The 17,550-nt window shown below is 40.6% G+C and overlaps 1 protein-coding gene across 4 annotated transcripts in view; it reads right to left on the bottom strand.

Moving 5' to 3' along the window:
* Positions 1 to 7,888: 7,888 nt before the first annotated feature.
* The window catches only part of LOC108247470 (dual specificity protein phosphatase 19), a 20,338-nt gene continuing 10,676 nt past the window's right edge, over positions 7,889 to 17,550 (bottom strand). The window contains exons 4-8 of one of the 4 annotated variants that reach the window (XR_005232633.1): positions 14,636 to 14,788; positions 10,717 to 10,827; positions 9,597 to 9,666; positions 9,338 to 9,508; positions 7,889 to 9,241 (exon numbers count right to left, since the gene is read on the bottom strand). Coding sequence is in view for 3 of the 4 variants with exons in the window: in XM_017435621.3 (XP_017291110.1) it covers positions 9,541 to 9,666; positions 10,717 to 10,827; positions 14,636 to 14,788 (390 nt within the window). In the remaining variant the exon portion in view is untranslated. Of the gene's footprint in view, positions 9,667 to 10,024; positions 10,828 to 14,635; positions 14,789 to 17,550 lie in introns of those variants that run through there. The other 3 variants (XM_017435622.3, XM_017435621.3, XM_017435623.3) reach the window with 3 other exon arrangements.

The following is a 17,550-nucleotide window of genomic DNA, read 5'->3' on the forward strand; positions in this document are numbered from 1 at the left end:
AGGAGGCACGAGGAGGCACGAGGAGGCACGAGGAGGCACAAGGAGACACAATGAGACACGAGGAGGCACGAGGAGACACAAGGAAGCACGAGGAGGCACAAGGAGGCACGGGGAGGCACGAGGAAACACGACTAGATTCACTTTTTACATATCTGAATATTCCCTCTGTGCTCAAGTCTTTTTCTTTTTGGGCTGCTTTATTGTGAATTTGCATCCATTCATTTGTTTTTGTATAAATGTTTACATTTTGATTGTCCCTATGTATATCTTTGAGTTTTGTGTGGAGATTTTTCTCTTTGTTTTTCATTTCAACAGCAATATAAATGGTGTTTCAGGTGGATTCTAAGTTCAGTTTGAAAGCTTTAGGCATAATAAACACAATATTGTCTACTTTATTTGATGGTTTTAATATATTTACCCACAGGAACAAATAAGCTCATGCTAATGTAGCAGCATTAATGTCCTCAGAGTGCACATTTGGTGCAGAATAGGGAAAGAAAACTGTTTCTTGATGGAGCAGATGTGTTCAGCCTTTTAAAGAAGCATATTTAGTCATGTTTTAGGGCTGTGAACGTCTGCAGATGAGTGAAAAATTAAAAGGAAAAGAACCAACCTAAAGTTTGTCCCATAAAAGCTATTTTCTGTTTCATGTTCCATACTTTGAACCCAGAGAGCATGCATATTAGAGCAGGCTGAGCGCAGGCACATTCGAGACTTCCTCCTACATTCCAAATATCATTGGACCAAGTGGATCAAATTGAGATAAATAGAGTAAAATAAAGAGTCATTTTGTGGGGGTTTGTGTTGCAGCAGCTGCCATTCTGGAGATGCTTTTTCAGTCAGAGTGCATCATATAATGAGCAGGGAAGTTTTAGAAAGCATTTTAGTTACAATTGCTGCAAAATGGAAAATATTTGGCATTTACCTCCAAATGTTGCAGTTTAAATCGTTTGAACAAAATCTACGAATGTTCCCCAACCATAAACATGCATTTAGTAGATAATAAACCCAAGAATAAATCTTTTATTGACGGTAAAAAACAAGGTTAGTACGTAGACTTACAGTCATAGTATAAAGACAGTCCACCCTCAATCCTAGGGGTCATTCTAAGGTTTTACGTATTGGAACATAATCAAAATGATCTGGTCTGTATCACGTTCTAAAATTAATTAAATCTAACTTCAAGCATACAAAAACACACAGTATAAAGGTGTGTGTTAACACTAATCCAAGGCAGAAAGACACCAGCAATGACATTAGAGACGCAAATGTTGCTGCATCAATTTGGAAAAGGTTAAAGGTCATTTCTAAACTATTTGGAGTCCATCGTTCCTCATAGAGAAAGCTTATTCACAAGTGAAAACATTTGAGAAACATTCCTACATTGTCTCTTATAACTTTGAGATGCATCAGAAATAACCAGTCAAGACTACAGCTGCTTGTCATCTGGGTGACCTTCCTCCTAAATGACATCCGACCCTTTCATGCCGTGTGCTGATCTATCCATCAATATCTCTTCTGATGACATCAGGACTTTCAGTATTCACTGGGAATACTCCAACACTTCCACCCAATGGGGTCAGCTGGTGGAGACTACCACCTGGATACCTTTCATCACCACACCTTTCTTGAAAACCAAGGTGTGAACTATTGTCTGTTTGCTGTGCACACTGGATCTTCTATTTGTTCCACTCATCGTCTCTAAGGATGGCACGGTGATAACCAGTCACCCTGTTTGGATCATGAGTCCTCTGTTTCAGTGGGTATGGAGGTGTCATCAGACACAAACCCATTCTGATTTTCAAGCTTATCTTGGTGTCCTTCCTGACACCATCTAAAGTTCTCGTTTGCAACTCTTGGATACCATTTGTTGGGATTCAAAAGTTTTTGAATTGGCTTTGAATCCCAAGTGGGAGATATGCAGCATGAAACGACTCCTCCTTTTTGCCTCCTTTGACCTCCACTCATCTTCCCAGTAACTGTGTACATGCAGTTCGTCCTGCTCTGGAAGGTCTTTAGTACTGTGCCTGGATAAGGTTTCCACATACTACTGTTACGGCCCTTTCTTAGCAGGGTTTGGACAGTGGCCTTCTCCAGGTGCTGGTGGTTGGTTTGGTTGCTGCCTCTTTATTGGGAACTGCCACACCTGTTGGTAGGGCTCTCTCTCCCTCTCGAGTCCCTCATTTGTTTGGTTTTTATCTTATGTTTCAGCCTGGTGTTAGTTTTGTTTAGTGAGGTTATTGTTTGAAGTTTTGGGTTAACCTGAAATTTGGATTTCCCTTTCAGGTTTTTCTTTTACCTTTAATAAACTCATTTGTTTTCTAAAGCTACAATCCTTGTGTGGTCTCCCTTTATGTGAACCTAACACTACTATCTAATCTCTAGTGACAGAGTGGTCTTCGTTCACCCTTGCACTTTTTTGAGACTCAAGAAGATTTATTTTACAGAGAATAATCTGTTCTTTTAATTAATTACTCTATTAATTAGAGGTACTTCCCTGTATTTGAATGGATTCAGCCTCAAGTTGTTGAAATTTGATCAATAATAAGAGTAAAGTAATAAAAATGATTATTGATGATTCACATAAGACAGTTCAGTCTGTTTTGTGGGATTTCCAACCTCCTGCTGCCCTGATAATGACATCTTAAGGTAAAAGTTCACCTGCTTACCTTCTGTCTACATACGTCACTGGGCTGCAACTGTTGGAGACGAGTTAGCAACTCAAACTTGTGAAAAGATACATGATTATCCATCGCAGTTTCACTGATATCTAAACTGTTTTCTAGGCCATGCACATTATTTTGTTGCCCACATCATACCTACTTCAGCTTGCTTTGTACACACTTTGGCAGCCGTCCCACATTTTTGATTTAATCTACTGGAGTACACTTTTTAAATGAAGACCTGGCAGATTCAGAACAGTTTTTCAATAATTATTATAGATCATTGCTGAAGTTTTTTTTTTTCAGATAAAAAGTCTTTCCAGGAATAGAGGTCCCAACAAAATCACAAGTTCAGACTGCGCAATAATCAGAAAAATTGCAACAAAAAAAAAAGACACAAGCAAACAAACAAAATCTCCATCTTAGACTGCAGGGCTCCGTGAGCAGGTTGTGACACGACAATTAGAAAAAGACTGATCAAGTATGCATTGTTTAGAGGAGAACGTCTCTTCTCTCTAAAAAGAACATGGCAGCATGACTTAGATTTAGAAAGTGTCACCTGAATGAACCACAGGACTTCATGAACAAAGTCCTTTGGACAGATAAGACAAAAGCAGAAATGTTTACCCATAATACACAGCAGCATGGTTGGAGAAACCCAAACCCAACATGTCAGCACAAACAGCTGGTATTGTCAGCATGGTGGGGGTGGACTGATGATCTGGGCTTGTTTTGCAGCCGCAGGACTCGTGCACCTTGAAGTCGTTGAGCTGATCATGAACTCAACTCAAGAAAATGTTATGAGGAAAATTCATCTTCTGGTAGATTGTTTTTTTTTCTGTGACATCCATTTTAAAAGGTCTGTATGCTCTAATATTTTCAGGCCATACAAATGGTCATACCAGTATATTTGATTATCAAACTATGATAATGCTATATGTTTTTGTCAACTTGTTGTTTTCATGAATCTTTTGCTTGTTTTTTATGGCCTGTAGGTCTCATTGACCTGAGCTCATGCAGCTCAATTTGGACTATATGTAAATCAAAATGTATGGATTATTTTGACTACAACAAATGACCAGATCAAGCATGCTATTCTATTTATCACAAATTACTAGGTGACAAATTTTAGCACATTTATAATTTAAATCATTTAAAAATTTTAATAGTGGTAGAGATGAACATTTCTGTGTTGTCAGTCAAAAGTGGCCAGTATGATTCAAAAAGTAGAATAGTCTTTCACTGGACTTAAAATCTGGTCAAATAATAACATTTCTTTCATGCACCTATGAAGCTGTTGAGACAAAAGGAAACAGCCTACTATACGTGTTTCAAACAAGCTAAAAGACCAAACCTGTACCTGAGTTACATGATAGTGACGTCCTAACCTGTGAGAAAGCTGATTCAAACAGCATGATCTCTACATTTTCCTGCCTAAAGATGTAAACAAGAAAAACTTTAATGGAATTCATTAAAAACAGTTTCTTGCTCAGTTGCAAAGTGCTGTGCATTTGTTCATTTCTTCACATCAACAAAATTCTAATTGTTTATCGTCCACAGCCAAAGGCAATCTTTATGTGTGTCTTTGTTAGTCTGTCATGTCAGTAAATTATATTACAAACTCTCAGAAAATAACCCTTGGATGTACATCTACAACTGATTTCATTTTAGAGTTACCCCATTCAAGATGGCCACCACAGCTAATCAAATTGGCCAAAACAAAAATAGCTATAACTCAAGTCAGTTTTCAGGTATTGAGCTAAACATTGGTGTGTTAGTGGCTGAGAGTCGTCCACAACACACATTGTGAGCACTGCTCATTGTGTGCGATCGTTGCTAAAATCTCTGGCATTAGCTGTTGGTGTCTGTTAGCAAAATATCTCACAAACCACTGAATGGATTTTAATGAAATTCTCAGAAAAGAATCATTGGACTTACAACTACAACTGATTACCTTTTAAGTTATCCTAATTCAAGATGGCCATCTCAGCTAGTAGACTTAAGACAACACAAAGCTGAGTATCTTAGGCAGTTACTGAGTTAAAGTATGTTGTAGTGGACTGAGAGTCATCCCGACACATACTCTGAGAGCTAACACATGACGCCATTTACAGGCTGCACTATCCATCTTTTCCTCGAATTAAATGATCTTTATTTAAAACTCTGACATGAAAGGCAGTGGGCATAAACAATCAATGCGTGGCAAATAAAAAAAACAGCAAACCAGAACTCAGCGTCGCTCACTTCCCCAGTTTATAAATGAAAGGCAGCAGATAACAGGGAAGAATTATTGCACATCTTGCATGTAAACTACCTCTTTCTGTATTCTCAAGCTGCAGCCTGTGCAGACTGAGATGGCGGTTGGACCCCGTGGGACCCTGCAGATGGGACGGCTCGTGCCATACTGAGGGCCGTCACATCCAGACGGTGAAATGTCACAAAAATGTCAGGGGAGACCCAGTTGGCTTCGGAGCTGATAGTCCTCAGTGATACACCACTGAACAGCAGCAAAGATAAGGCCAAAGTGCCCTACGCTCAGCGCTGTCACACAGAGTATTGGCACTGTTGCCATTAGTCAGGCACTGGTTCAATATTTTATTTGTCTGCTTCTCATCTAAAAACTATAAAGGCCAGAGTGGTGGGTTTATTAGGCAGCAGCGTAGATTTATTTGGAACAACAAAGTTAGAGGCGTTTAATAATTAGTTCCATTCAAAAGTGACAGAAGCTTGGCTTTTGTAATCAGTCTGCAACTTTAAAGGGGCGCTAAATAATCTATGACCTTTATAGGACCAGTAGGGATTGGAACCAATTTGGCTAAACTTGTCTCCTCCTGCACGTCTCTGGCACAGGACCAAGCTCCACCTTCTCTCCTGCTGAGCGACAGCAGCCTGCAGGGGGCTCAAACCACACAGCTGACATGTCTGACGCCAGAAGAATTGGAAAAAGAAATCGAGCACAAATGCTGCTGTGGTAAAACAGCACAATCTAAAATCCTGGAGTAATGAACAGAATGCTTCTGTGTTTATGTAGTTTCCAAGGGCTGTTCTAAATCTCGTTAATGAAGCCAAACCTGACATCATGACACCTGAGGGACGCGCTTTGGTGCTGTTTCAGCTGATCACAGACGCTGGTGGTAAACTTATCAACCAGGAAGAGCAATAAATAACTCAGTCAAATTTGATTCTCCAGGCATCTGAATGCTTGAACCTGAGGTAACTGGTCTGCCTCTGTGCCATCAGGCCATGGGACCTGAGACACACTGTCTTCAGCCACAATCCCTTCTTAGGAAGTGAATCATGGGCTCTTACGCTCACGTTGTCGAAGAGCTACTACAGTGATTGCATATGTGGAAAGTTATCTGTTGCATGTCTGAAGACCCTAGCTTATCACCATAAATGGAATTGAATGTAATAGAATCCGTAATGTTCAGGTCCGTCCCAGTGGGACGTGGGTGTCTTGTTACTCTAACTGGGTGTGGTAAAGGTTAATAAAAACAAGCAGCCCCAGAGAAACGGGGGATCTTCACAGATTGGGCCAGAAGTCTCGATTCGGCACAGACTCTGTTATTTTGAATAAACTCTCACTGTTCAAGAATAACTGATGTCTGTAAAGTCATTTCTTTTGATCAGTACATCGTTGCTGCAATTATGAAGACCCAGAAGAACGTCCACCATTTGAAGAGACTTCTAAGTGGAGCTGTGGGCAGGTTGAGTGGCTGAGGGGCACCGTTGAAATGTTGATGTCCTGATGCTGCTGAGGGTTGAGCAACTTTTGACTGATGAGGACCAACAACATGGTCTACACTCAGCACACAGACACACTGTAACATGGACGTTGTTCAATTAAAAAACGACAAACAAGGTCATGCAAAAGTGTTAATATGACCTAATGTAGTGTTCTGTCACACAGGTATGACATATTTGAGAAATACTTGTTTTATAAGTCTAAACAATGGGCCCTCGTTTGGCTAATCATTAGTACCTCTGGCCTTTTCTCCACACTCTGTGCTCTATGGCTGATGTGGTACTAACTACTGCTTCCTATTTGACAGAACATCAGTTCAAAAATAACAAGTTTATTAAAAAATGCACATACACATACATGTACATAGCTGCTGTTGCTCAAGGTCATTCCAAAGTTTTACACGATTAATAAAACTTCTCTTTAATATGACTCAGACATGTTTAACACAAAAAGTGAAACTGTGTCTTTTGATGCTGGAGATAAAGATCTGTGTGTGAATAAAATGCTCTCCGATTTCTGAAGTTATTATCAGCAGATAATTATGACAAATCAAAGAGCTTGTGTATTGATCTGTTAGCTCAACAGTAATGATTGTTGTAGAGTCCAGGCAATCAAAACCAAAGATTAATGTTTCTTACAGGAATGCATGTCCTCCGCCAGCCGCCACCTTGCACACCTAGATTCAAAATATTCTTCTTGTGTGATCTGTTTTCACTCAGACTGTGTTGGGGATGACTCTCAGCTACTACCACACCAAACTAACTTGATATAAAAACAACTGAGTTAGAGCTATGTTTTGTGTTTGATAGGGTCGATTAGCGTTTTCAGCCATCTTAAACTGAGCTGATGGTAAAAGTTAATTAGTTGTAGATGTACATCCAGTGATTGCTTTCTGAAAGTTGCAATGAAATCCAACCTGTTGTTCATGAGAACAACCCCCCTCTTATTTCACTGTTAAACCCAGAAGATGAGTCCGAACGGTTTGTCAGTAAACGTCTCCTCCCAGGTGAATCCCAAACACACACCTTTATTTGATACAACAAACGGCTCAGTTTAAAGCCTCTGTGACTCGTCCCAGCTGCATGTGTTGTTTGACTGTAATCTCCCTCAGTACTGAACCAGTTAATTACAAAGTCCTTCACTCAGGAGAGCGACTGTATGCTCATCAGCTGTACAAAGCTCTGAAACAGCAGCAGAGGGAACTCATTTTAACAGACACTGTTGGAGTTTGTACAAAACTGATGCTTTTCCACAACGCTCTCACATTCCTCGAAGCAATGCTTCCCTCCACCTTTCAGGAGCGCTCCATGTTCCCAGCTGGGAGCCACTGTTTGCTGATGTTAGATAGCTGCGGCAGCCATCTCCTGTCTGTTTTTATGCGTCGAGCAGCTGTGACACTGAGATTTGTCTCATTTTTCCCATCTAGGATTTCAGGAATTCCAATGTCTTCATCCTAAGGAATTCAGCCAGAGTAATAATGTGCCTGTGGGATTTTAAAGCTTTATTTGTTGTTGTTGGCAGTGTATTTTCTTGTTCATGTTTATTTCTCACAGAGCTCCAGAAGACACACTTATTTCAAGGAATACAGTGTTTGCACAAAAAGGTAGATAATACATGAAATATTCTTAATCCAGCTTCTGCCTTATAATTCAAGAAGATGCATTCCCATGAAGTTTTCAGCAGGGGACCATTAAAAGGATGGAGCGTGTAAGGAAAGGCTACATTTGTTCATTACTTGTTAACAGGACACCAGGTAATCAAAGAGAAATCTCAGTAACACATCTGTCTACTATGAGGATAATACATAATATCTGGATTATTTATTATTTACTCTCAGTTTTATCAGATCTCAACAGACTGCAGGGAGCCTCATCATCCCTTAGATAATAAACCAAACCAAACTGTCTTCCATTGGTTTAAGAATAGAAATCATAGATTAACAGACAGAATACCAAGAAGAAATATCTCATTATTTGAGCATTTAGCAACTAGAAATAACTTCAGGAATCCTAAGCAACCTAAAACAGGAACGCTTTAGTCTGATTTAATGTCAGGCAGGGAGTAAAAAGTAGATGTGTCTTTTTATACAATGTATGTGAACATGTGGTGTCAACTCGCTCCTAAATTTGCTGCTAAAATACTCTGGTGGTATTCAGTGCACAATTTATAATCTCAGTAAGTTTTCTGTAAGGTAAAAAGGGGAATATTATTTCAAATGTTACTTTTCTCAAATCATTTTGCAGCAGCATAAACTGGTGCATTAATTGATGTCAATTAGACAGGGGGACTTTAATTACCAATGTTTTATTTAACTACATTTTATCTTGATTTTTTGTGGTAGTTTGTATTTTGCAGCATTGCCTTTAAACTGTGTCTTGGGTCAAATGTTCTGGGTTTCCTTCCACAAGCTTCTCACAGTAGTTTGTCCCATTCCTCCTGACAGATCTGGTGGAACTGAGACCTCCTGGGAATGTTAGACTGTGAAAAAGTTGCACATTTCCACAGTAATGCTGAGCTTGTTGAATCTGCTATAGTTTCCTTCTCAGGTCACAAGCTGGCGCTGTGATTTTGTTTTTCCATGACACGCTCATGCATGTAGACACTTCAGTCCCCAGCAGTTACATCCAAAATGGCCAAGACCCGACAGTCCCAACGAAGCTGTGATAAACTTAACAAAGTGAGCAGCACAAACAGCACTCTGCGATCCGCCATTGTTCCTGTGGTTGATCTACTAGTGACTGACTGCTACTGTAGTGCGCATGTGTGATTTCACATAAGTTGGAGTTTCCCTTGAAATGATTCCAGGATTTTCCAGAAACTTCCAGTCTGAGACCTGGATTCAGGAAGTTTCGGTGTTAGACAAACCCATAGTTGTTGTTGTTGGGTACATGAACGCAACATTTCTGTTGCATTTTGGCTGTTCGTGTACCTCAGAGTCAACTGAGGGTCTGATGAGGTCTGCACCCAGGAGAGCAGGGGTCCCAGCTGATGGCTTCAGGACCAGAACTGGACTCATGGAGACGTGGGGCTTCCTTGGCATCAGCTGGCTAGCTTGAAGCTCGATGTACGTCAACACATGGGGTTGCCTGAGAGATTTCAGCTGGACAAAATTGTTTCAGTTAACTTAAATTCTTACTGATAGACTTGTACTGAAATGACAACAATGATAAAAGAATAAAGGGACGTACACTCGGAAACAAAGGAAAGATGAATCAGGCTCCTGCAGAGGAAAGTTTGTCTTTTTAGCCCTAAAACATTCTGAGAAGATCAGACATTTTAACCATTATCATACTCATTCAAGCTCTGTGACAAACATTTCTCCTGTGATGACAAAAAGAAAATAAACAGTGATAAAGCATTTGATACATTTTAGTTATTCAACATCATATTGCAAATCAACGTTTCAACATATCTTAATGCTTTTAAAAGAAAATAATTAAAAATGATTTTTTTTCTTGAATAAAAACAGAATGAATCTTTATTTATGGTAAATGGACTGTACTAAGGTTGGTCGTTCCAGCCAACCAGGCCACTCAAAGCACTTTACATCACAATCTGTGTCCTCATCCACCCATCCACCCATCATCCACCCATCCACCCATCATCCACCCATCCACCCATCATCCACCCATCCACCCATCCGCCCATCCACCCATCATCCATCCATCCACCCATCCACACACATTCATCCAGCACTCTGCTGCATCTCTACAAATAAGTCCTTCTATAGAGACTAATCAGTGCCTTAGATCACATTCAGACAGATGGGACACATCGGAGGCAGTCTTGCCCAGGGACACTTCGACATGTGGAATACTGGTGGAATCAAACCTCCGACTGTTTCATTGGAGGTTGACTGCTCTAACCGCTGATCCACAGCCACCCGTTGTTTATGACTCTCAGGAGAGAAAAGGAGACAGAGAAAGGGTGTCCAGTGAGTGTACTGTCTGTGTGTGTGTGTGTGTAGGTGTGTGTGTGTGTGTGTGTGTGTGTGTGTGTGTGTGTGTGTGTGGCAGCTGCAAGAGGATGTTATGTCTTGAGTGGACGCTGAAGAATTCTCAAGGCCAAAACCAAGTTATCATCCCGAGCAGAATGACATTTGTTGAAGAGTGCTTTTGCAGAGAGATGAGGTGACAGCCGCAGGAAGAAAGGTTAGCTTCACCCAACAAGATCACTGTTTTATCACAATCTTCCCAAAGTTCTGACTTTCAGTTTTCTGTTTTAGTTTTACTGTTTTTAAGGTCTGTAATGCTGTAACTGCTCATAGAAGCCGGGGTTTGGGCGGATCGATGGTCTTGCCAGCTTCACCTGACTGTAGGCATCATCAAAGGTGAGCCCCTCCCTCAACATCAGGTAGCCAATCACAACGGAGGAGGAGCGTGACACACCAGCATTACAGTGGACCAGCACCACACCGTCCTGCAGGAAGACAAACATTAAGAATAAATCTGCATGGATTATCTCAAAGCCTCAGAACTTTAACTGGATCCCTGTTCTGTTGCTCTTGCTGTTGTCGTAGTGTGCAGACTGAGTGAAGCAACACTTCTCCAGGGAAAGAGTTTTAGCCATTTTTGTGTTTGCTGATGTTGGTTAGCTGCGGTGGCCAGCTTAAAATGGGTTGATCAGCTGTGGCTGCAGCTCTACAGATTTCTCTGTGAGAGTACTGTTAACCTTTTCCAGTGGCTCAGGAGATATTTTGATAACACAGATGAACACAGAATAAAAGAAAATGCAATAAAACCCATTTTTATGTGTAGTTTTGTCAATTAAAAAAAAGAAAGTTTCCACTATTTGTAGGTCAACATCCAACTACAACACTGACAGCAAACTCAAAGGCATTTAAGGTGGATTTTATCTTCAATAATCATCTTTTTATTTAAAGAGAAACTGAATCATTCTCCTTCATGAAAAGCTCTACCTAGTAATGTTTTCAAATCTTAAATCGCCCGCCACTGCAAGCTGAAGGCAGACAATAATGCTGCCTGTGTTTCTGTCTGTTTGTGTATCTGTGTGTAAAAACTGCAACAGTAATCATCTGCAACTTATTAACTTTCAAGTCAACACAATTCAAGATGGCAGCCAGAGCTGACCTTTAAAACACAAAATGACTAGAACTCAGTCAGTTTTACAGATACTGACCTCAGATCTGGTGTGTTTTCAGCTGAGACTGATCCTCAGCACAGCACCAAATTTTTCTGCAGATCTTTGTTGAAAACGTTGCCATGACTTGTTGGAATCCACTCTATCTGATGCACCACTGAACGGATTTTAATGCAACGTCTAAGAATAAATCATTGGTTGTACTTCTACAACTGATAAACCTTTGGAACCAAACCAATTCAGCCAAATGACTTTAGAAAGTATAAAAATGGTTTCACATCTTTTCTGCTAACATTTAGTGTAGCTGCGAGTCATTCACAACACACACTGTAAGAACTAAAGGTTCCAATAATGTTTAAAGGTTTGACCAGAATGGTTACAATATCATCATTAAACAACCTAAAATGATCTTACACTTAAACACTTAAACACTGGCACGAAGAGTGATGGGTAATATGTCTGGATTTCTGCTTTCATTTCAGTGAAACAAAGACAAGTTTGAGCCAGAAACAACCCCCAGATGATTGTAGATACTCCACACATCTTGTTGTTTTTAGAGATGATTGTCAATAGAAGAAATGACTTTATTTGAATTATAAAAACAAAACTCCATCTACTTAGACAAAGCTGTGCTGAGGCCGTGCCAGGAAACTCAAGCTGAATTCTCACAGGAACAGACAGAAATATGTTTTTGTCTCATTTTAAAATGATTATCTCATTTTAATGAATGATTTTTGTTTCCCATGGTGACAGTTTTGGCAAAAACCACAGCTTGAAGCATCATTTTTTTTCCCATGGTATTTCTGAATGCATCATCAGACAGAAGCATGTGGAGCAAGTTGAGACAGAATAAATGTGCAAAATGATTAATATTAATATTGATGTAATTATTTGACTACCTGGAGTTCCTGGCTGGGAGCAGGTTTCAGTCATTCCAGCCACATCTTCATACAAGGTGAAGCTCAGCGTATCAACACGTTTGTCTTTTGTTCAGCCACCCATCACAGGATAAAGTCTCTTTTCAGGCGCAAATGGAGCGGAACGGAAACTCTCAGCACATTTTTTATTTTCTGTGTCGATCAATACCCATTGAGGGACGTGAGATTTAAATCGGCTCTTTGGAATTGACATGTTATCACTGCTGTCTGTGCTTCCCTTTTAAAACATAAACCAATCAATCAGCTCCTCTGGGGAAAATACAATCTAATCTAATGGAGCACACAGGAAAAACATGAGCAGGATTTCAGTCTTTCATAACAAATGTGACACATCAGGCCTTGTTTTCCTTCTTTAGATATAAATAAATCCAACATGAAACTTGTACAGACACAAAATTGCCTGAGCCAGATAATCCATCACAGCAAACACAGACTTAATTTGCTTTTGTCAGAGTTTCTTGTTTTTGCTGTTATTTCATTGCGCTCCAGTTGAGTGTTTTCATATCAGTGCTCACATCACATTATGTTGTGCTTACGGTCAGTCTCCTGACACACACACACACACACACACACACTTAGAAGGAACTGGGATTCTCTACCAGGAAGGCAGTGATGCCTTAAAAACCCTTACATGAGAAGACTGAAAGTCCCACCATTGAATGAATGCCTATCGCCCGCCGCCGTTCAGGCCAGAGTTTCAGATTAAGATCATTTTATGGTGAGAAATGGGAGAGTTGTAGATGTTTTGCTCAAACCTAAAAAAATGACGTTTTGCGCAATATTGCAAGATTTCTCGATCAAAGTTGTGAATGACTCACCAAATTTGAGCTTAATGTGTGTAAAAGAGGGGTTTGTGTTTTCTAAGCTCACTTGGCTGTGGCTGTCATCTTGAACCGGGTTGGCTCTAAAAGATGAATCATCCACTGATTATTTCATGGAAGTTTCATTAAAATTCGTCCAGTAGTTCATGTGATTGTTTTATACTAAAAGACACACAGAGTTAGGGACAAATAGGTAACAGGTCGAGTTTAAACAGAGATCCTGCACAGTCTGTTAGCACTCTGAGAGTCAGTTTCTGCTCTAAAGTCCAGACTTATGGCCATTCTTGTGTTCTTGAAGGTCACATAGCTTTGGCAGCCATCTTAAATCCTCCTGCAGAGGTTCATGAGATATTTTTACACACAGAGACAATCAACAACATTATCTGCAGCAAAGTGAAACGTGTGCAGACAAAGTTTGGACTTGTGTTTTAACAGGTAATTGGAGCGCCCAGCTCACCTTTGTGCTGAGTTGCAGATGTGTGTAAGTGCATCACAGCGAGGAAGCAGAATAGCTTGCGTGTGCACACTGACATGTTACATTAACACACACATATGAAAGGAAGCATTTCCAGGCTTCTAACAGAAAGAGGGTGGGCAAGTGTTCAAATCAATTTCATGCATTTTTCTTTTGGAGAACCTTGAAACACTGGTGTGTATTTGTCCTGCGGTGTGTGTGCATCTGCTCTTGTCAGTAAGAACATAAATTACCCGGGTGAATTATGCTGATGCTACATATTTCATTTTAAGGTGGAATATTTAACTTAACAACTGTATAATACTCATTCAAAAGATAATAATATATGATCCACTGAATTGCTCTAAACTGGAAAAGGGAGCCAGAATAATACTGGCTTACCACTGACTAATGAATTCAAACTGAAATTAAGTCTTGCTTCTTTTTTTGAAGAAATGCATATTACTCTTCAACTTTAATGTCTGAGTTTTATACTAAACCTAACCTATTATAATACCAAAGCTTTTAGCAAAGATGTAGTGCATTTGGGATGATGATCACCTACTACCACACTAAATTTGATTAAAATCTCTTCAAATATGTATGAGATATTTTGATAACTGTTCAGAAACACTGCTGTGCCTCTGCTTTCAGTGGTGGGTGATAAGATCCCTGTCCAGGCTGCCCCCGCCTCTCACACAGTGAATGCTGGAGATAGACACCAGCTCACCCACAACCCACAAAGGAGAAGCAAAGAAAATGGATGGAATATGCTCTACACTGAAACAAAGAGGCAGAATATCATTGGCATTCCACTGGAGTTGGCTAATGAGTTCAAACTGAAATACAACTTGTTTAACTCCAAACATTCCTCCATCATGTGTAAAAGTGGATGATGTTTGTGTGAAACGTACCTGTTCTCTGGCCTGATCTATGAAGGCGCTGCATTCCTGTAAATATGACGTGATCTCTGTGACTGGGAGGTCCAGGATTTGAAGCGTCTTGTAGACCATCTGATCAGGAAACAGGTTACTGACTCCATAAGCCACATTCAGCACATGAGACACCTGAAGGAATACAAAGAGGGGGAGGTTATGGAGACATGAAACCCCCTGAAGAAATGACCCACCTAAACACCGAGCTGCTTTAAAGGCTCTTTGTGCTTTGCAAAGAGACAAAGAGGGGGGATACTCTGTTAGGCGTATTGACGACATGACACAGGCTGAATGTGACGGAGAGAGGGCAGAGAGACACAGTGGGAAGGAAAGAAGAGAAGTGACAAAGAAGAGGGAGGAAATGGTGCTGGATAGGCAGGACAGAAGACAGATGGTTCCAATTCATGTTGCAGTGTCTGTCTACTCTCACTTAAATTTACCTTAGAGGGCAAAAATCTCTGGGTTTCCATCTCAGCATCAAACTGTTGTGCTTTTAGACTCCTTGTATCATCTAACATTGTTTTCTGCATGCCAGAGGATATTTTATGTGCTACACTATACTTGCTTTATTGACATGAAATCCTATTAAAAGCAAGAAACCAGCAGCAAACCTAACACCTGCTGTCCATCACTCCACTGTTCCTTCTGATTATAAAAACCTCATATCATCTGCACAAAAACAGCAGCAAGTAGTCCCATCAGGCTGCACCTGTTTCAGTGCAGTGACCACACCTACTTTTATTTACCAATGATCAAATCTGGTTTAATTGACCAATCATCAGACCTGGTGTCATTGACCATCACAGTACAGACTTTTCAGACGACACATAGGCTGGTCACAACCAGTCGATCACCTCTCTCTGCCTGTTTATTATTAATACTATTATTTGTTAACTGCTACAATAAAGCCGTCTAAACTAGCCTACTGTACAACCCTCTTCATTTAGGAGAGTGGGTTGCACTGTGCACACTGTGGGACAGAAACTAGAATGGGGAAGGAGCTGCAAGGTCAATGCTGATTGCTGGGAGCCAGAAAATGTAGGAAGAAGCTTGTTTTTCCACCTGCAGCTTGAATGCGAAGAGACACGCTGGGAATCATAAAAATGATCACACACACACAGCCACACACATTTCACAATTTGTGTGTGTTTCCTTCTGACTGGATGTGTCAAAGTGCCGAGTCAAGTCAGTTCATTTCTAAAGAACATTTAAAAGCAACACGTTTTAACCAAAGTGCTGTACAATAATAATTATTTAAAAGACTAAGGCAAAGGTAAAAACAACAATAAAAATAAGTTAAAAATAAATTTAGCAAATAGTACAAAAAATAAACTGAACTTTGTACTATTAAAAGAGTAAATCAACTCATCAGTGAGAACAAATGTGTTTTTTAAAGCATAGAGTGAAAAAGCCTGTCTAATATTAGAAGGCAGATTGTTCCAAAGTTTAGGAACCATGGCTGAAAAAGACAGACCTCTTCTGAGCTTCAGCCCAGTTTGCAGGACAACCAGAAGCAACTAATCAGATGATCTAAGGGCCCGTGAACAAACATCAGGTTGAAGCAGGTCACATGGTCATTTAGGCATTTATAAGTCAGCATGAGAATTTTTAAATCATGAGGAGGGAAACGTGCCAGGGAACAGAAGGAGAACAGGGAAGTAAAGAGTGTAGGACTGAGGGTAGGAACAATGACAGACAAAGGTGGAGAGCTGGTTGACATGATGCAGAGGAAGAAGGTAGATGTATTATATGAGCAAGAGACCAAGTGGAAGGGCAGCAAGGCTCACAGCATTGGGGCAGGGTTAAAGCTGTTTTACCATGGTGTGGATAGGGCTGGTCCTGAAGAAGGAGTTAGCAAGGAATGTAGTCGAGGTGAAAACAGTGTCAGATAGAGTGATGTGTCTGAAGGTAGATGTAGAAGGTCTGATGCTGAATGTTGTCACTGGTTGGATGTGATGTAGAAGACAAAGAGAAACTCCAGAAGGATTTTGATAAAGTGATAGAGAGTATTCCCAGGGAGGGGAGGGTGATGATCGGAGAAGATCTGAATGGACATGTTGGTGAAGGAAACAGAGGAGAAGTGATGGGCAGGTTTGGTGTCAAGGAAAGAAACCAGGAAGAACAGATGGTGGTGGGTTTTACCAGGAGGATGGGAATGGCTGTAGAGGACATGTAGAGAACACCTTTCCGTCACAAATCACTTCTGAAACTTTTCTCCATCCAGTCCATCCATCCTGGACTCTCTTCTTCACTCCTTGTTTTCCTGGACAGTCGACCCTAAGTCCTTGAAGTCCTGCACCTTTGTGACCTCTGACCTTGTAGCCTCACTGTTCCACCTGCCTCCCTCTCATTCACACACAGGTACTCTGTCTTTCTACAGCTGACTTTCATACCTCCACCTCTCCAGATTATCTTCCACCTGTTCCCTGTTCTCACCACAGATCACAATGTCATCTGCAAACATCATTATTGACTGACCTCATCTGTTAGTCTGTCCTTCACCAGAGCAACAAGAAGGAACCCAGAGCTGATCCTTGGTTCAGTCCCACCTCCACATTGAAGCTATCTGTCAGTCCTACAGCACACCTCACCACTGTCCTGCTGTCCTCATACATGTCCTGTACCAGTCTAACATACTTCTCTAACATACTTCTCTCTCAGATTTTCTCATACAACACCACAGCTCCTCCCTCGGCACCCTGCTGTATGCTTTTTATAAATCCACAAAAACACAATGAAGCTCTATCTGACCCTCTCTGTACTTCTCCATCAACATCCTCAAAGCAAAGATGGCATCTGTGGTGCTCTTTCTTGGCATAAAACCATACTGCTGCTCACAAATAGTCACCTCTTGTCTAAGTCTGGCTTCCACAACTCTCTCCCAGATCTTCATC

Source organism: Kryptolebias marmoratus, linkage group LG22 (assembly GCF_001649575.2).
Source record: "Kryptolebias marmoratus isolate JLee-2015 linkage group LG22, ASM164957v2, whole genome shotgun sequence".
In the NCBI taxonomy this organism is placed as follows: Eukaryota; Metazoa; Chordata; class Actinopteri; order Cyprinodontiformes; family Rivulidae; genus Kryptolebias; species Kryptolebias marmoratus.